Genomic DNA, 20,366 nt, shown 5'->3' with positions numbered 1-20,366 from the left:
AAGAGATGAGGTGTTTTTTTAGACTGTTGAATCTGCAGTGCTGGCTTCCCACCAAGAATATCTAGGAGGTATCAGATGCAACAGGATCGGGGCTGGAAATATAGTTTGTTATCCACACGTTACAAATACTCAACTCTAATAGATTTGAATGAGGTCAGCTATGGAGAGTAAGAAATATAAAAAAAGTGAAGGGTAGAATTCCAGGTTCCAGGTTCTAGGTTCCAGACGGTAGATAGAAAAAGGTCTGAAGAAAAGACACAGCAGCCAGAGATTTAGAGGAAAATACCTTCCACAGGTCCAGTAAAGTAAGGAAAGAAAAGTTACCTGGAGGATTTGTTACCCAGTCAGCCTTTGGTCGCCTTGCCCTGGTGGCTGCATTGGTGGTGGGAAGGGATCTTCTGTTCCTCCCCCTGGAGCCATCTCCCCACACAGGGGCTCTTGACCTGTGGTTCATGGACTCTCTGGAGCCCGTGGCAAATGGACTCAGGATATCTGGGCAAAATGTTGTATGAATGTGCTTTCCTTCTGCAGAGAATCTCCATGGCTTTCGTCAGATTCTTGGTGGGTTCTGTGATCCAATAAAAGCTCCATGTGCCATCATAGCGTGTGGAGTCCAGATCCTGCTACCCTGATTTCACTTAGATTATGAACGTCGTAGTTAATAGTTGCCAGATATTACGTAATCTAAAAAATGGATTTCACTTGCATGAACAAATGTTTATGTTAACAGGTTTTTACATAATTGCCTTTCCGATTTTAGCATTTTCCCACATATCTTATGTGCAGTGTGATCACTTTTCTTCTGTGTGAATTAGATCATTCCGAGTTAATACATCGTGTGAATTTTGCAGATTTGCTGGGAAAGAAAGCATAAATTAACGCACAAAAATCCATCCCTACTTTTGGAAAAGCATTTTGGAATCCATATTGATAGCAGGGGAGAGGACATTCATGTCTTAGGAAATGAATTAGTCAGATTTTATTAACACTGTTGTTGATACTACGCCTCACAGAACTGAGGCCACATTTCAGCCTCGCATCTGAGAGTGATACCGCGGATCAAGAAGACTTGGATGCGGAAGATGAGCGTGAGGAACAGCCTTCAAACCAAACTGTCCAAAGACCTCATGCTGTCATTGAAGATGCCGTGGCTACCTCAGGGGTGAGCACGCTCAGTTCTACTGTATCCCATGACTCCCAAAATGCTCACCGATCACTCAATGTGCAGCTTGGAAGGATGAAAATAGAAACTAATAGGTAAGTCCTATTTTCACGTGAGTGGCTTTCTTTTCCCTTACTCTTATGTAAGTGCATTTAGGTTTTCTTTACAGTTTGGTCCACAGAGAAAACAAAATAGGATTCCTTTGTCCCATTCACGTAAACTTGGCTTGATACCTTTCTTGATCAAACAAGAGCGGTTTGTCGTCGTCTCCTTAATCAAAATCATTTTCTGCGTATTCTACCAATTCAAGCCTTATTCAGCACCATTCCTTTGATTACTGATTTATCTCCAAGTACACTGAGATTTTCACAATAGTTGTAACTTCAGAGACTATCTTGGACACAGAATCAGAGCAGCATGTATCATCCAAGAGACAGCTGAAAGACAGAAAGTCCATGTTCTTGAAAGCCTGTGATTTGGAATATCCTGTTCTTTTAGGAGAGGAAGATCTCTGCTTTTGAAAAGATACATTTAATGGTGCTGAAGCTTTGCATTTCAGAACCTTGAAAGAATGAGCAGTTGATTGCATTTAGGATTCTGTTTCATTTGGAATACGCTGTGTCATATCTGGACTTTAATTTTTCTTGGAGAATTTGGTAATATAGAATCCACATGTTAAGGTGATTAAGTGAAGAGTAAATATTTCCTGTTCTTCACAGATGTTGGCACAGTTCAGGGGCTGAGTCTATGATTTATAGCTTCCTGGTGCTGGCTACAGTTGACAATGTGGGCAACTGCCTTTCTGACTCTGGGTTTACAGTTTATAGTAAAAACCTTTTTTTGGGGGGGGCGGCGTGAATCAATAGAAGTTCAAATATTTAGTTGAAAATCTTAGTTGTTCACCAGGGAGATAAACATATTTTATTTCTAGTTTTGAGTTTTAAGTTTTTAAAGTTAAGCTTGAATACCAAGCTTAGTACAAATAGTAAAGCTCATCCTATACTCAGAAACAGAAATTTTGGTTGCATGACTAAGTAAATCCATATGTATCATCTATGGTTTGCATAGAGCGAAATCTTTCTGAAAAAAGGGAAATTTTCTCCCTGACTTCCAGATCTTAATCTTGTCCTCTGAAACCCAGCTCTTACTGGGCATCATTACTACTTTAGTGGAAGAATTTGAATCTTTTCTCCTCTTCAAAATCCTCCTTCCTTCAAAATCCTTAGTGTCCTTCATTTCCTCCTCTTGTCAAACAGCACCCCAATCACGACACTGCGTCCATTAGAGTAGGTGTTAACTTTAGTCATGTTTCTTTTTAGTTTATCCTCTGTCCTCCGATCCTGAATGAGCTGTTGTTAATACCCCTCTCTGATCTCTGGAGGAGGAATGTTCGATCCTTACTGTTCTGGACCATCCCCAACTCCTCCTCCACCCATGGTCAGAATTATACATGCAATAAAGCTACATTATTTACCAGTAAGCTGGTGTATTTGCTTCTCTCGCCCTAAAACCTTCTGTCTATATGCCCTGGCTTATGTCAATAGAACCTGCCTGTCCTGAATGCAGCCTTTTCCTTCTCTCCTTAGACGACGAGAGTTCTCCTGGCTTACACCCTGTCCATGTCCTCTGTCCGCCATACTTGCACCGTGCCATGCACGGCCCCTCAGGGCTGCTTTTCTGAGGGGAGCAGCTGGCTGAGGGCCTGCCTGCCACGTGTTCCCATCTCTGCTGAAAAGGCTACAATTTGCCCTGTTTCTTCATTGCATTAGGAGCATGGTTGCCTTTTCACAACAGCCCACACAGTTCTCTACGTATTTACACTTACATCTGTGAAATCTATAGGATTATGAGCCTCCTTTTTCTGTTTCTAGTAATATCACCTCACGCATGAAAAAAAAAAGGGCAGCTGTTCTGGTACTAAGCAGTGGAAACGAGAGATTGATCACGTCTGTAATTTTTAGTTGAAGATCACTTGGTCTATAGAGGTCCATCTGTTGCCAAATAAACTTAGAGGAAATGTTAGATTTAGTGTTTAGGAAAGGTTGTGGCCCTCACCTTAGAAATCTTAAGCTTATCTACCCTATGACCCAGCAATAGCACTGCTAGGAATTTACCCAAGGGATACAGGAGTACTGATGCATAGGGGCACTTGTACCCCAATGTTCATAGCAGCACTTTCAACAATAGCCAAATTATGGAAAGAGCCTAAATGCCCATCAACCGATGAGTGGATAAAGAAGATGTGGTTTATATACACAATGGAATACTACTTGGCAATGAGAAAGAATGAAATATGGCCTTTTGTAGCAATGTGGGTGGAACTGGAGAGTGTTATGCTAAGTGAAATAAGTCATACAGAGAAAGACAGATACCACATGTTTTCACTCTTATGTGGATCCTGAGAAGCTTAACAGAAGACCATGGGGGAGGGGAAGGGGGAAAAAAGAAGTTAGGGAGGGAGGCAAACCATAAGAGACTCTTAAAAACTGAGAATAAACTGAGGGTTGATGGGGGGTGGGGGAGAGGGGAAAGCGGGTGATGGGCTTTGAGGAGGGCACCTGTTGGGAGGAGCACTGGGTGTTGTATGGAAACCAATTTGACAATAAATTTCATATTTAAAAAAAAGAAATCTTAAGCTTATATTTAGGACAATCACTGATCAAAGTAAATCAGGTTTATCCAGCTCTTGATTATTTGATCACCGATAATAATACCAAATGGAGAAAATAACAGGATGGCTTTAGAATGCATATTTTACTTATATTTCCCTATATGTTTACATAAAATGTTCTGGAAATAATTCACTTGATGGCAATTATTGGGACAGTAATGCAGGACGATAATGCAGAGTTAGCTAAAATTTAACTCAGCCAGAGCTGACTGTTTATCTAGGACACGATTCCAGAATTACCCACCCCCACCCATCTGAGTTAAAAAATCAACCTCAGGGCAGATGGCTTTACCAAGCTTTTCTGGAACAGAGGGGCAGGCAATTGCCTTAATTTTGCAGAACTTCCCTGTTAACTTGTAGGCAAAGGAAAAATAAAACTGATGGCCTAGGTTGGATATGTTCTTAAATAATTTTTGAGAGCTGGATTTGGGACAAATGAAGTGGCCTGTCAGTGCCCTTCTTCCAATGTTAGGTTCTGGCTTTTAAAGGTAAAAATAAAATATCTAGTCCAGACACACATAGGTTAAATTCTAGAAAAAGTCACTGTGTTCTTAAAAAAAAAAAAAAAAAGAAAAAAACAAAAACAACGGAATAGTCATCACTATTCCATACATGTAAATTAGCAAGGAAGACAAAACCAACAAATTGCCCACTTAAAAATTCGTGCTGAGCTTGCTATCCATTTCTTCGAATTTGCCTCTTGCTGGTGTAGATAAAACTCTCCCTTGAGCCTCTGCTTTCCTCTCGATTTCGCTTCCTACTGCTCAGTCCACCTAATTGTGTGCAGCTTACTCCGCAGTTGTCTTTTTTTTTTTTTAATTTTTTTAATGTTTATGTATTTTTGAGAGAGAGAAAGCGCGTGCGCGCTAGTGGGGGAGGGGCAGACAGAGAGGGAGACAGAATGTGAAGCAGGCTCCAGGGTGGGAGCTGTCAGTACAGAGCCTGATGCAGGACTCGAACTGATGAACCGCAAGATCATGACCTGAAGTCAGACGCTTCCCCAACTGAACCACCCAGGCGCCCCTCCGCAGTTGTCTTTAAACAGCCAGTCTTCCTCAAACCACCTTCTCTGGCTGCCTGTCGAGAGTTTTCCTTTTTGTCCCACTTCTGCTGCCTAATGCTACCCTGATCCCTTCTCCCAAGGGCCTCACATCTGTGTCCTGTGGGGAAGGAGAAGGAACCCCTCGTGAGCCCTGGGAGGGCTCTTTTCCCAGGCCCTGAGGCTGCAGGAGGAAACAGAATCGCCCTCACTGCCAGCCAGGCACTGCCCTTGGCGTGTTAGCTACTGCTGTCTCATTAGGGAAGTTTTACTTTTCATTTTCACAGATGAGAAAACTGAAGCCGAGAGGCGCTCAGTAATTTGTCAAAGTTCACACAGGAAGAGTGTGGCTGAGCCAGGATTCAAGCTCAGGGCTGACTTTCAGTTGGGCCTGTGTTGCCTTCAGAGCATGTCAGCTGAAGCAGAAACAAACTTTTGGACCGGCATCTGGTCCTGACTTCAGTCTCTCCATACCCAGAAAACAAAACAAATAGTTTGCTAAGAGCTGTAGGGTACACGACAGTTTATCTTGATGATCTTATGAATGACTATGTACCTTAACTTTCTGGAATTCTGAATCCTAGTCACCCAAAGGTAGTTTCCTGAAAAATCAGAGCATCTCCCTTCCTAACTTGGAATTTTTTTTTCAGAGAATGGTGTTAGAAATGGTGAGCAGGTGTCCACGTGGCTCTCCACTGCATAGTGAATGTTTCATGGGCAAAACTATGGCATCAGTAATATGTTTCTCTTTGTTTCTTTGGAGAATGTATCATCGGGTGTCAACTAAGAACCGAATGTACCAGGAACACAGCTACCCCTTTACCCACGTCACCAGCCTCCTTGAGAGGCAGAGGAAGGACAGGAATGCCTACAACAATCCTAGCAACAACCGTTAACATTTACTGAGTAGTTGTTATATGCCAGGTACTATAGGTGATCTCATCTATAGTTTAGTTCTCACATTTTCCCTGTTAAAAAAAAATGACTGTCCTTCTGCTTTGCACTGATTATTATATAGTCCATCATCATCTTTTTTTTTGATGAGTCATACATGTAAAATATAGGTCTGTTAATATTATATATATATTTTATTTTACTTTATATATCTATTTGTTTGCCATTTATGGTCATAAAAGGAAACAATAAAACATCTCTGAAGATTTTGGCAGTCAGGGTGGAGATTTTGAATTCTTGACTGGAAGTGCAAGTCTTCTAGAGCTTTGCTACTTTGACATGAGGGTGGGGGAGGGGTGATCTGTGGCCCAGCAACAGGAGTCTCACCTGGGAGCTCATTAGAAATGCAGAATCTGGGGCACCTGGGTGGCTCAGTCGGTTAAGCATCCGACTTCGGCTCAGGTCATGATCTCACGGTCCGTGAGTTCGAGCCCCGCGTCGGGCTCTGTGCTGGCAGCTCAGAGCCTGGAGCCTGCTTCCGATTCTGTGTCTCCCTCTCTCTCTGCCCCTCCCCCGTTCATGCTCTGTCTCTCTCTGTCTCAAAAATAAATAAACATTAAAAAAAAAAAAAATTAAAAAAAAAAAAAAAAAGAAATGCAGAATCTGAGGGCACCTGACTGGCTCAGTCAAGAGCATGCAACTCTTAATCTCCAGGTCATGAGTTTGAGCCCTACGCTGAGTGTAGAGATTACTAAAAAAATAAATAAGCCTAAAAAAAATGCAGAATCTCAGACCTACCCCAAGAACTACTGGAACAGGATCTGCATTTCAATAAAATCCCAGGGGTGTCTGTGTTCCTTATAGCTTGAAAAGCCCGTATCTAGATCTAGAAGGTCACTCTGGCTACTCCAGCTTTATTATCCTGTCAACTGATAGAATTTTCTCTTTCATGGGGTGCCTGGGTGGCCCAGTCGGTTATGTGTCTGACTTCGGCTCAGGTCACGATCTCACGGTTCACGAGTTTGAGCCCTGCGTCCAGCTCTGTGCTGACACTCAGAGCCTGGAGCCTGCTTCGGGTATTGTGTCTCCCTCTCTCTCTCCTTCTCCCCTGCGCATACTCTCTCTCCTTCTCCCCTGCGCATACTCTCTCTCCCTCTCAAAAATAAATAAATGTTAACAAATTAAAAAAAAAATATATATATATATATATATATATATAATTTTATTTTTCAGATTACTGGAAGAATTGGTTCAGAAAGAGAAAGAATTACAAGCACTCCTTCATCAAGCTATTGAAGAAAAAGACCACGAAATTAAACACCTGAAGCTTAAGTCCCAACCAATAGGTGAATAACAGAAAATGTTAAAGTCACCCCGTTACACCAGGCGGCCACAAAAAGCTGAGAAAGCCAATGGGCAGTTTTATTTCATGGCTTAATTGGCACCTGTCACTTGTACCACAGCTACAAGCAGAAATTGCTTTTAAAAAATGTCCAATTCTTAATTGTAGCAAACTGTAATTTTGATAGGCCTTAATTTTAAATAATGATTCGTGGTCATGTTTTCCTGAGATTATTTGAGGTAAATAGGGCTCTCTGCTTCTTTGGTCTTTATTTCTTTTTAAAATTTTTGCAATGAGATTACTAGAATAAAAATAATACTTTTTTTGTCATTTTTGCATTTGTATCTTGTATATTCTATGCTTTTTTTTTTCCATATTGTTGCAACTAGTGAAAAAAGAGACCATTATGTAATTATGTGGTTCTCTACTAACTATGCTCATGTTTGTTGCATGAAAAACACACAGTACAATTTTGGTGCAATGAGTTTATTCTAAGAAAATAAACTTGATATGAAAGTATGAGGTGGGGTATCATTACATTATTGCTTCTGCCTCTCCATTTATTAGTAGTCTTTAAGAATTTGTTTATATTACCACGTATCCTGCCAATCTCAATTCTATTATACTCTGATTGAGCAAAATCTTTTAAAGTATTAATAAATGTCTCTTGAGTGGTGGGAGGGTCTCAGATGACCTCTGTTAAGAGAAGCTAAGAATGTCCCTCCCTCGCTAATTCTGTCCTAGGTATTCCTGGAGTGCCTGTGTGTCACCGGGATTCTCTGGGCACAAATGCTGAAGAGTCTGAACTTGCTGAATGGCTGAGAGAAAAGGGAGCTGATGAAGACACTATAAGTCGGGTAAAGAAAACTGCCCGTGGGACAAGCTTTTCTTTTGCTTCATAATGTTGAATGCCTACCGCGTGCGAGGCATGGGGCATGAACCCTGGTGAGCAACTCAGGCCCAGGCCTGCCCTCCTGCGGCTTACAGACTAGCATCCGCAGATGGAAATCAAATAATTCCACAGATGAAGCGTAAGGATACCCTGGTAAACTCTATGCAGGAAAGGTTATCAGGAGTTAGGAGACAGAGAGAGGGAGAGGTTGAGAAATGTTCTCTTAGGAGGTGATGAATGAGCTCAAGTCTAAAGGAGTATGTAGGAAGAAACCAGGCTGTCTGTATGTATATTGGGGGAGGGGCAGATGAGAAGGGAAAATCTTTCGGGGTAGGCACACAGTATGTGCAAAGACAGGGAGGCGGGCAAAAGCTCTGTGGTCTAGGACCCCTAAGGGTTTTTATATTTTTGAATTGAAAATGAGGATGAATGGAAAAATCAAGACAAAACTAAAATCTTCAAGTTTCTAATTCTCTCTTTTATTTAACTTTTTAATTCTCTTGCAACATTGTTAGACTCTGCCGGGCAGTAGCTCTGTATTGATGCTTAATAAAATAAATCTAGGCAGTCAACCTGTGTCAGGAACAAACACTTTCCCTCTAAGCCATATTATATCTATAATAACCTAATTCCCGTCTGCTCCTTACAGACTTTGGTAATCAGCATGAATAGCACTTACATTTTAAGATTACATACATGTATATATACATACACACAGACATACACGTATATGCACATACACACAATAAGAAGTCATATTTTTTATAGAAAGGGCCCCAATACAATATTACATTAAAACTTTAGCTTTCTATTTAATTTTTTTAAATAACTAAGAATAAAGATATCTTCTCTCTTTACTTGATAATTTATTGATTTACCAGATAAAATTTAGAGTTTCCTTAGAAATCTGCATTGAACAAGCTACTGCTAAGTAAATTTAAATAACTCTCTTGCTTCTGGGGAATCATGGGTCCATTCAAGTTCTCCAAAATATTTATTCCTGGAGCTAAAACTCAAATCACAATTAAGGAGTAGTAACTGATGATCCACTAAATCATTGCCCCCCCTGTTTTAATTAAAAATTAAAGCTTCAGTTTAAATTCAGGACTCTGATTACATAGTAATTATTAGAAAATACCTTTTATTAGCTGTGAAAAATAAGTTCAGAAATTAAGTATAAACAATACCTTTCCAGGAACACTTTTTATCCACTTGAGAAAAATAAACACAGCAACAAACCTCTAAAATACAAACATTCTCTTATAAGCAGCAGATGTAATTACAAATGAGTTTTATCTATTCATTAAAAGGCCATTCCAAAATTGTGTTGCATTTAATTGTTACACACTCAGAAGTCATAACTGATGTATTTCTTTGTAATTATTTTATAACGGGGTGGGGGCAGTACTCTTCCCTAATAATTCCAGAAGGTTATGTTTTTTAGTAGATTTCCTTTTAGGTTTACTTTTAAATGATTGCCAATGTCTATATTATGGATAGAGTTTACTATTTATTAAAGGTGTGCAAAACATCTGACTTCTGTGCATATTCTACCTTCTCCACAGTTTCTGGCTGAGGATTATTCACTAGAGGATGTTCTCTACTATGTTACACGTGATGATTTAAAATGCCTGAGACTAAGGTACCACTTCTCTATTCTTTTTTCATAATGGAGAAAGTGCCCTGGGCAGGGAAGTCTGGGCTCCTGTCCCTGCTGGGCCCCTCGCCAGCTCTAACCAGCTGAGGGAACTTGAGCTCCACTCTCCGGTTCTCACCTGCTCCGGGTAAACTGTGTCCATTGGACCAGGCTCTTACTGGGCACTCTTATAACCAGTATTTCTATATTAGTAAATGCAAATCAACTAAAAGACTTTCTTGATAATACAGCAGACTGAGACCATGAGGTTCTTTTAAAGCTGCCTTTAACAAATGCTCTAATTTAGTTCATGATTGTGCCATACCTATTAGAAATATTAGGACAGGTGCTGATTTGCCATCCACATGCCCTGTATAACCTGATGGGGTTTCTTAGGATAGTTTTTTCTGTCAGGCCAAGCATATGCGTAAAGACACATTCCAGGACTGCTAGAAATCTAAAATGATGCTTTGGGATGGGGCGCCTAGGTGGCTCAGTCGGTTCAGTGTCTCACTTTAGCTCAGGTCATGATCTCACGGCTCGTAGGTTCAAGCCCTACAGTGGGCTCTGTGCTGACAGCTTGGAGACTAGAGCCTGCTTCAGATTCTGTGTCTCCCTCTGTCTCTCTGCCCCTCCCCAGCTCTCGCTCTCTCTCTCTCTCAAAAATAAACATTAAAAAAAATTTTTAAATAAAATGATGCTTTAGGACCTGCTAGTTTGTGGAGGCGGAAAGGAAAGGCACGTAGGGCTGACGAGAAAACAGGTACAAAAAGAATACACGATGACTGGTAAGACTTTGGATCTTCATGTTCTGATCAGAACAGCTAGAGGCTAAGAATCACTATTCTGTATCAAGGGCAGTCTTCCAAATAGGGTGTCGTCTTCATCATGTCCTTGTGTCTCTAACCAGGGGAGGAATACTCTGCACGCTGTGGAAGGCCATCACTGACTTTCGAGACAAACAGACTTGACCGTCGCTCAGTTTGTTTCCAACCTTCCGTGGAGACTCCAGCAATACGGAACTGATCTTCTTGGGGGAGGGAGAGGAGAAAGAAGCTGCACTTTAAATCCAGTATTTGTTTACTCGTGTTAAAAAAGAAAAAAAAGACAAAATACACTGAACTGCTTCTATTTCTAGAATTCATAAGGACTCTTTGTAAGGACTCTCCAAAAATAATCCTACACATTAGGATGCTGAGGACTATTTTAGTCTAAACATTTTTATGGAGATATTTTTAACTCGGCACCTGTTGCACCTCAGCCCAATGTTTATTTCACACGAAACAGAACATTTCATGGGATTGTGCATCACTGGAACAAAACCAAAATGTGACCATGACTTTGTAGGCTTATGTGTGTTTGTAAGATACTCTGAGTAGAAATGCATAATTTCAATTATTGTATAAAGTTTATGTTTTTTTTTTAAGTGTGCAGAATCTGAAAGCAATGGTTTTTACTTACCTATATCTGTATTAATTGTAATATCGACTATATTTTGTAATTTAAGTTTCTGGCCCCTAGTACATTCGAGTCGTTTATGTACTACTGAACTGTACCAGTTGCACATGCCTGAACCATAGTAATGTTAGCTTGTTCTAAAGCTATCCATTGTGTCATATTTACTCTAGTAAATAAAAAGACTCTTCACATACTGTTTGATAAATTCTAAGGAATTCTTATTTTGTTTTGACAACCTAGACAAACTGCTGTGTCAAATTTCTGGCTGTTTCTCCTGCTCTAATATTAAATAGAATCTGTCTTCTATTCAGGTAATCAAAGAACAAAATGGATATGCAAGTTGTCTCTCAGGGCCACAGGGTGGTAAGAGAGAGGAGGAAGACATAAAGAATTTATATAAAAGAAAGTCTCTGTGTTTTTCTCAAGGCTCCAGGTTCTCTTGAATGACTATTGTATACCTCAGAAGGTCTGCAGATAGCTTCCCAGGGGAGAACACCCTGCATTTTCTGTCTCCTTAGTTTCAGTTCTCATATTTCAGGGAACTGTTTCTATTTTAAGGTGAATATTCCATTTTCTTAGCCTGCCCATATTAACAGGGTGAAGTCTGAAACTCCTAGAGAGATGGATGAGATAAACACACTTCTTAGATACAGAGGAACCTACCTGTTTATTATGCAAGATAGAAATAACATAGAGCTTCACGTATCATGACTTGACCTATATGTATATAACGGTCTTTGATAAAACAAGAGTCATCTTTATTTCTATGTGAAAATCAAGGTCCAATATATCTTATATTGCATTAGACTGCACAGAAAGTCCTCACCATTATTTTCTCATTTGATACTTGTAACAGCATAGCTGCATCATTTTTTACAGCCCAATCCCAAGGACAGATAGTTGCCTCTTGTATCCTGTGGGGAAATTTCAAAGGAAGGGAGATGTAAATTAAGTGATAGGTCATTTCACTCATCCTGAGACACAGTGTAATTCTTAATTAAGCCACAGTCCATATCCCCAATTCTAATGCTTCAGTGCTTCTTTTAGGTTGCATATTGGATCAAGGAGTGCCCGGGTGGCTCAGTTGGTTAAACCATCCGACTCTTGGTTTTGGCTCAGGTCATGATCTCACATTGTGGTTTGTGAGATTGTGCCCCGTGGGATTCCTTCTCTCCCTCTCTCTCTTTCTCAAAATAAATAAACATTTAAAAAAAGATTGTATATAGCATCAAGCTACTCATCTTCAACCAATTCTTTATCGATATGGTCTTTCCTTGGTATCTTCCTCCCACCCTATTTTTGTGGGCAAATGTTCCTCTATCCTTACATGGTTCATAAGACATTCCTTGGCCAACATCATTAGGTTTTTGTCAGAATTTTGGGCCTCGGTCACAAAAGAAGGCAGTTCCACTATGGCCCAAGTTTCATTAAAGGTTTCACTTGAAAGGCATTTGGCATCAGTCTGGGCCAGTGATTCTCAACCCAGCTTCACAATAAAATGACTGGGATGCTTTTTTAAAAACACTGATGCCACCACCACAGACAGACTGTTTTTATTGATCTGCGTAAGGCCCGCAGATCCTTTAAAAAAGTTCTGCAAAATGATTTAACACTACCAAATCCCACCTCCTTACTCCAAGAGACACCTGGAGAGAGAAATGGGAGAGCCTCTTTCCACAGAGATGGTAGTAAGATGGTTACTATTCATTGTTCATGTAACGTAGCAGGAGGCTAGACACGTAGGCCTGGAGCACAATCATCACTTACCTTTGACCTCGGGCAAATTAACTCTCCGAGACTCATCTTCCTCATTTGAAATAGGGAAAATAATGTACCTTCCTCATAGGGTTGTTGTAAGATTTAAATAGTGCAGGTAAGATGCTTAGCGTAATGCCTAGCAGAGAGTAAGCAATCAGATGCTGCCTGGTGCTGTTATGTCTTATCATTCAACCAAAAGTATTTATTACATACTTATTGGGTACTACATACTGGGGTGCATGAACAAGACACAGTTCTTGCCCTGTGAAGTTCACTGTCAGAGGTGGAACAACAGAACACGTAAAACAAAACAACCAGCACACATAGTAAGTACTATAGTTACATCTGACTGCCAAGGGGTGGGGGTGGGCGGGGCCAAGAAAAGCTTTCCAGAGAAGTGAGACCCAGAGCTGTGCCTGGAACGATGGTTTGTAACTGAACAGTTATGCATGGGTGGTGGTAGTCTCATAAAAGAAATAAAACCAGAATTTGTTGGGAAAAGTAGATCCCATGTTTCTTTTGAACCATATCTTGATCTCTTGCTCCAAGTTCTGTCATTGCACATTTTGTTTCATTCATTTCTAAGCCATTCCATAAAACAGTCTGGCAAGGAGGAGTTATTTAAACCACTGGAATGCCTACTATGTGTGAGGCAATGTAGCAGCAGCAGGAGGAGAGATCTACATGATGCCTATCAAGTTCAGAATGCATGCAGCATGCATTATGTCATCATGGACATCTGTAATTTGTAAACAAATAAAATAATTGGTGGCTTCAGACATTAGAAACACCCTATAGAGAAACAGAAGACAAAGTCCTTGCCACCAAGTAATTCATATCAGATCGAAGAGACAAATTTGCAGTAACAAATCACACTTAGTCCATGTTCAAGGCTAGATGAATGCAAGCCCACAAAAACCTGGAGACCTTCAGAGGACAAGCTGGCCAGGAGCCAGGGCAGGTGGAACGGGCTTTACTGAAGAGGGACACCTCAACCTGGGCGTTGGAAAGAAGGAATTCAGTAAGTCAGGACCAGGGAAGTCAATCGGGGTAGAAAGTTCCAGGAACAAAGGCTGGAAGCAGGGATTTGCAAGATGTTCCGGAGAAAGCGAACAACTTTTATATTACGTTAGAGCACACCAAAATTTTAACTCCTCTTAATTTATACTTGGCTGGAAATATGAGTTCTAGAAATATAAAGCGGAAGGGGAGAGCTCAGGGTGCTGATGGGGATGATGGTCAGGAAAGGAAGTGGAGTCGGTATTTAATTATGTAGAAATGGGAGGGGCGTCTGGGTGGCTCACTAGGTTAAGCATCCATCCGACTTTGGCTCAGGTCATGATCTCATGGTCCATGAGTTCAAGCCCCATGTTGGGCTCTGTGCTGAGAGCTCAGAGCCTGGAGCCTGCTCCGGATTCTGTGTCTCCCTCTCTCTTTCTGTCTCTGCCCCTCTCCTGGAAGATGAATCCGGTGAAGGTGTGTTGGGATAATTAGAACAGAAATTGGACAGAGCATATCAGAGATTGTTTTAGATGTGAATGAAGGTCTAGTAGCAGTTAGAGCAGTAGGAATTGAGAGCGTGGAATTAAAACCATACATTCACAAGATTTGGGACCTATGATTTGGGCAGTGATGACAAGGGAGAGGAAAGAATAGATTGAAGCTATGTCAGTAAGAGAAGAATTCAAAAACAGGTAAGTTTGAAGGGGAGCTTATTTGAGGCGATGAATCAATGGCAGAGCATTATGACAGAAATGTGCAGAGACCATTGAGAATGTATTGGTGGAAGTCAGGACTGAGGTTAAGGGTATATATTCTGGATGTAGGAGTCACCTTGATGGAGATCATAGTAAATGAGGGCTATGAGAGGTAGAAAGGTTACGGCCTAAAATGTTGGGAAAAGGAAGGTTTGTGGATGGTTTGGGAGGAATGAGGAATTTCAATCAGCAACAGCAGCAAAAGGACTGGTCACAGAGGAATGAGAAAAACCAGCCAGTGGTGTAAGCCAAACAGGTAGACAATCAGGGGATCTAGTGCAGCAGAAAGTGTAGGGGAATATGGATTAAAAAATAATAGGTAAATTTGATTTTGTGACCTGGAAAGGTTTTATAGACAGGCAAGAAAGGCTTACAAAGCAGGTTGAACAATGATAATAAGACAGTGGCACCAGAGTCCACACATTTATTATCTTTGGTGAACAGAATGTAGGACAATAGATTTGCGAGGGTGGGATGTCAAGGAAAGAAATTTCCAGAATCAAAGAGCCCTAAATGTACTTGTTGGGTTCAAGCCCCTGAACAGAGTCGCATTTTAGGAGTAGGGAGAAGGGAGGGAGGAAGGATGTTTCCAAGGAGAAAGGAGGGGGGATGGATGGCATTAGGAGGTCAGGCTCCTCCCCTGGAAAGGGGAACCTTGATTATTCCAAGAGATTCTGAGATGGGTGTCGAGACTCAAGACAGATGGCTTCTCTATTCTAAGTAAAGTACAGCACAAAGTACAACATGGTGGTGTGTGACATTTAACAGATGTCATCCCTTACTGCATTTTCATGCAGCAGACCACCCTGTTACAGACACCGCACTAAGTTTGAAACACATAGCGTATTCAGGGCCTAAGTGTAAGATTTGGGTGTGTTTCTTATAGCACTAATTTTTGTGTAACTGACAGACCGAAACATAAATTAACAAAAGAATGCACAAAGAGATAAGCACATATCCCAAATAAACAAAACCACACACACACACACACACACACACACACACACACACCAATAAGTCTTGCTTCAGTGGGGAGGGAGGGGATAGGAGGTATATCAAAGAAAGAATTCACTGGCTTACTTGAGTAGGTAGTAAATCAATGGCCTTCCAGAGTTCAACTCTTTAGATTCAAGTATCTTTCTGATGTTCACAGGAAAGTGTCTCAAACTCTGATGACTTCGTGTAGTAAAAAATATCTTTGCTAAGATCCAAGCTGAGGTCTACAACTGCCTCCACCCACCTGGTACTTTATTTTTGTTGATTAGACATCTGGTAAGAGTTGTGTGAACATGATTTAGGAAGATCACATAGCTAAATGATCAGTAGAAATAAAGAAATGGCACTAAGGGAAAAATCCATAGTAATGGATCACTATGCCAGACCATGGCATCAGTGTCCCTTATGTAAGCAAAACCCCTACCTACCCGGAGAACCAGTAAACCAAATAAAAACAGGCTACTTCTGAGCTGAATGGTGGGTTTTTACCCAAGGATGGTGAGAACTGTCATTCTAGTAAAAACTCCAACACTGTTCCCAGACTCTCTTGGGCCTCCAATGGATTCTGCTGAAGTCCTTGAAAGGGATTTAAATTGCTGGGAACTTGCTGGTTATGTTCGACCAACAGAGACTGTACTGTGGGAGTGCATTTCTGTGCAGCCAGGCAGAACTGGTCGCTGCTCAATTTTGTTCCTTATGTTTCCATTTATGCAAGCTACTCCCCCGCCCCCACCCAGCATTTGGTTACTTATCCTTTATTTGCCTCATAGTGCAGAAATTGGTTTCTCCTCGGCTAATAATGTTTCTTTAAAAAAAAAAAATGTTGCCTATTTTTTCCCTGGTCTTCCTGAGCAAGCCAGAAGTCACGCGGTAGTTATTACTCGGAAATCAAGAATAAGAAGCCACATCACTGGGCACAAGTATCCCTAAGTTGTGTGCCCTGGGGCTCATCAGATACAAAGGCCTGGTGAAAAGATAATGGCGTTGTAAAAAGCAGATAGAAACCGGAACCGGCGTGGAATCTGGCCCGTGTACTTCGGCTTTCCACGTGGCATTATATTCTTGTAGTTGTCACCATGAGCTAAAGCCCTGGCGAAGTCAAAACTGAGCTTCAGACTTCAGAGGGGAACAGAGCGTCCAGCTGCCCTCGCCTCGCCTGGTCTGGTCCTCAGACCGTCTCAGTCGCATGCGCCACTGAGTGTCGTCGACCCCCCTCCAGACCCCGAGGAGCCGGCAGCGGTCTCAGCGGCAGGCAGAAGCTCCGGGCCAGGTGCCTGGCTCCGGCCGCCGCTCTCTCTGCGGACACCCAGTAGTGCCAGTCGGAGCGGCTGCCCCGCCGCACCTGTCCGCGAGGGGGCGCGCCCGCGCGCCTGACCCAAGCCGCTCGCCGCGCGCCGGCTCCCGGTCCCTCCTCCCTCCGCTCTCCACCCTCCGCCCTCCCCAGATGGCGCTCACCTGTCTGGGCCGCGGGCCCCGGAGGCGGGGGGCCGGCGGGAGCGAGGCCGAGGAAGAGGGCGGAGCGGCTCTCCTGGCGCGTCATCGGAGCACCATGGCGGAGCTAGGAGCTGGCGGCGACAGCCACAGGGGCGGCGACGGCGCTGTGCGGAGCGAAACAGGTGACTGCACGGCGGGGGCAGGCGGGGGTCCCGCGGGCGGGGGGCGGCCGGCGGGACGGGTGGGCGCGCGCCGGGCGCCGGCGGTCTCCTCCCCCTCCCGGCCGCGGCCCGGAACGGCCGGTCCAGCGCGCCGCGCACCCGGGCTCGGAGCGCGTCTGCCCTCCGCCCTCCGCCGCGCGTCGGCCGCCCGGGCCCGCGGTGCCCGAGCGCGGCCGGCCCCAGTTCCGGTCGCCCCTCTCACGCTCCACCTCGACTTTCCCACAACAGGTGGAAACTCGCCAGCGAGCGCGGGCGGGAGGAGGAACTGGGAAAACGCTGGCCGCTCCCCCCCACCTGCCGACTCGGCTCTCATTCAGTTGAATGGGGAAATCGTATCTCCCAAACCAAACAGCCAGCCGGAAAATCCTCTGCCAGGTGCGACCGACAGGATTATCCGTTTCTGGCACCCCTCCCGCCTTCCCTGGTCGCACCGGCTGTCGGGGTCGCAGGCGCCGGTGGCGCAGCCGAGCGCCGGCGCGAGGGTCCCGCGGCGGCGAGCGGCGGCCGCCCCCGCCCCAGGGTCCGCAGTGGCGACCCGCTCCCGGGCAGACTGAGGTCGCGGGGTGGGGAGGGCCAGGTCTGGCTGCTGGAAGGTGGGGCCTGCGTGTGCGGGATAGTCGGACTCGTACCTTTGTTGACATGAAAGCGCCCCCAGAGTTCATGTTTTTATGCGGTCCATGCACGAACCCAAGGTAGAAGGAACGTCGGCTCAGGTGGTCACATCGACCCCCGCCCCCGACGTCCACATTAACGCTCGGGGACAGGTGCTCACATCTCCAAGACAAGCCGAAAGTTTCTTCCCCCAGCCCCATCTTGTATGAAGACGACGTTTCCACTCTTAATAGCTTTTTCTTAAGAAACTGACTTGCAGATTCTCGCCTCTCCCCTAGTTTCTTCTAGGTCGGGAAACCGTTTCTAGTACCTTCCACTTGGGATGGAGGCGATGAGGCAGTTTCTTATTTTAAAAAGAATTCACATTGCAGGCTTCCTAATTGCAGTGCGTTTTCCATACACACATAATCGGAAACGATCGTTTCCCTAAATGTGAGACCCCCCTGTCCCTCCAAAAAGACCTTTTTTTAAAAAAGAAAAGACCTTTTGATTTACATGATACGCTTATTTTAATATGAAAGTTCCAGAAAACCTGTACCAATCTTTGGAAGTGTATCTGCACTGCTAGGAGGAGTTTGGGCACCTAAAGTCTAATGACTTAATCCTTTCAGCCAAATACCTGAGGTTAAGTCTGACAAGGTGTCTTGAACTTGTTTACTTTGAAGTCATGCTACTTCCTGTAGGGTGGTTTATTTTGTCTTAATGTGTTTGAAAGATTGGGCGATCATTATTTTGATTTGGGCCAAGGAAGGGGTGGCTAAGAGATGTCTTTGTAATTGTTTTATCAGACTTGATGGGCTGCATGCTCTGGGTTGGGCCCCTCCCCAACTGAGGGCAGCGGAAGGGCAGCGTTCTCATTACAGTATAAATGGTTTGGTGCCTAATACCCACAAAGTAACTGCTTTTGGAAAAAAAAAAAAAATGTTCCAGAAAGTTCACGCAAGCCAGTTTATAGTCAGACAAACATAAACAAAAGAACCGTTTTCTAGAATCTGCACATGATCAACTTTTTCGGATATGAGTGAACTGCAAACTAGTGTTTCATTACCTGAGCAGGTTAACTAGTGAACTGGTCGTGTTTCTAACAATTAATATACAACTCATGTGACTATCAGTGAAAGATTTTCTTTTACGAAGGGGGAATTTAATTGGCTGCCATCTCCTTCATAGAAAAAAAAATTCTTCCACACCTTTGCCTAGAAACGCCAGTTTCTGAGGGACACATTTTATATATGGTCTTTTGAGTAATTTTACTTATGATTTAAGTACAACTTATTTCTGGCTCACATCTTTTTCCTATTTTTCTAGCCCTAAATTAATGCTTTTGGTGTTCAGAAGTGTCTGAGCAGATGCCAAAGATAGAAGAAAGGTGAAAATACGTATTTTTTTAATCTAGGTAGCAATATTTTGAGTGAACAAGTAAGGAGTGCTTGAATTTTAACAATTTAAGAAGTTTTCCATATATTTAAAACATGTTACCTACGTCAGCATATAGGACTCCAATGTAGTGTTTTATTTTTATGAACGTATTTCACATCGTACACATCTAAATGCTGCAAGTCATTTTTTTTTTTTTTCTTTTAACAATCACAGGTTTGCAGAGAGGTGGGTGTTTGGGGAGGAGGTGGGAACTTCTATCTTTTATCACTTATCAAGAGGTGAAAATTGCTACTTGAAGTGGGAAGTTTGTTGAGGGATTCATTTTATGTATTCATTCATTCATTGAGATTGGGTTATTATGAGGTAAAGTACATGCTTAAATGTCTTAGTTTTTATAGACCTGTGCAAAAAATTTGGTGTAATTTTAAGACAGGTTTTTTTTTTTTTTTTTGAGTACGGTTGACACGCAATGTTACATTACTTTCAGTTGTACAACAGTGATTCAACATCTCTATACATTATGTTGTTATACTCATCAGTGTAGCTGCTATCTGTCACTGTGCAACACTATTACAATATCATTGCTTATATTTCCTATGCTGTGTCTTTTATTCCTGTGATTTATTCATTCCGTAACTGGAAGCCTATATGTCCCATTCCCCTTCACCCATTTTGCCTACACCCCATTCCCCTGTGGCAACAATCAGTTCTCTGTATTTATAGGTCTGATTCTACTTTTTGTTTGTTTATGCATGTGTTTTGCTTTTTAGATTCCACACATGAGTGAAATTATACGGTATTTGTCTTCCTCAGTCTGACTCATCTCACTTAGCATGATACCCACTAAGTCCTAGGACAATTTAGACTAGAGTTTCAGGTGGTTAGAAAAATGAGACCTGTAATATTCATAAGTATGTAGATATATATGTGTGTATCAAAGATGGGTTGAAAATTGGTGGTATAGCACCTATAAAATGAAACATTTAAGGATATCGAAAGGTACTATAGTAATCCCACATTTAAAAACCATATTTCTCTCAGCATATATTTATCTTCTACTTAAAAGTAGTCAAGTCACATTTCTTTTTTTTTTTTTTTTTTTTTTTTTTTTTTT

The 20,366-nt window shown here is 42.5% G+C and overlaps 2 protein-coding genes and 1 long non-coding RNA gene across 6 annotated transcripts in view; 2 read left to right on the top strand and 1 right to left on the bottom strand.

Annotated features, from left to right (window-relative positions):
- MAP3K5 (mitogen-activated protein kinase kinase kinase 5) overlaps positions 1-11,108 on the top strand; it is a 204,885-nt gene extending 193,777 nt beyond the window's left edge. For both annotated transcript variants that reach the window (XM_049654422.1, XM_049654423.1), the window contains 5 exons: positions 1,014-1,257; positions 7,000-7,112; positions 7,853-7,965; positions 9,566-9,642; positions 10,547-11,108. In XM_049654422.1, coding sequence (XP_049510379.1) covers positions 1,014-1,257; positions 7,000-7,112; positions 7,853-7,965; positions 9,566-9,642; positions 10,547-10,607 — 608 coding nt within the window. In that variant the 3' untranslated portion in view covers positions 10,608-11,108. The remainder of the gene's footprint in view (positions 1-1,013; positions 1,258-6,999; positions 7,113-7,852; positions 7,966-9,565; positions 9,643-10,546) is intronic.
- LOC125938939 (uncharacterized) lies at positions 10,419-16,640 on the bottom strand. The gene is made up of 3 exons (XR_007462865.1): positions 15,690-16,640; positions 11,921-12,008; positions 10,419-10,666 (listed from the first exon to the last, which is right to left on the bottom strand). It is a non-coding gene; the product is annotated as an uncharacterized LOC125938939 (long non-coding RNA).
- Positions 16,641-17,043: 403 nt separating this feature from the next.
- The window catches only part of MAP7 (microtubule associated protein 7), a 187,589-nt gene continuing 184,266 nt past the window's right edge, over positions 17,044-20,366 (top strand). For 2 of the 3 annotated variants that reach the window (XM_049654426.1, XM_049654425.1), the window contains exon 1: positions 17,045-17,221. In XM_049654426.1, coding sequence (XP_049510383.1) covers positions 17,050-17,221 — 172 coding nt within the window. In that variant the 5' untranslated portion in view covers positions 17,045-17,049. Of the gene's footprint in view, positions 17,222-20,366 lie in introns of all 3 variants that reach the window. The other variant, XM_049654424.1, reaches the window with a different exon arrangement.

This window comes from Panthera uncia, assembly GCF_023721935.1.
Source record: "Panthera uncia isolate 11264 chromosome B2 unlocalized genomic scaffold, Puncia_PCG_1.0 HiC_scaffold_24, whole genome shotgun sequence".
Lineage (NCBI taxonomy): Eukaryota > Metazoa > Chordata > Mammalia > Carnivora > Felidae > Panthera > Panthera uncia.
The sequence above is the reverse complement of the archived record's forward strand: the minus strand, read 5'-3'. Positions and strand labels throughout refer to the sequence as shown.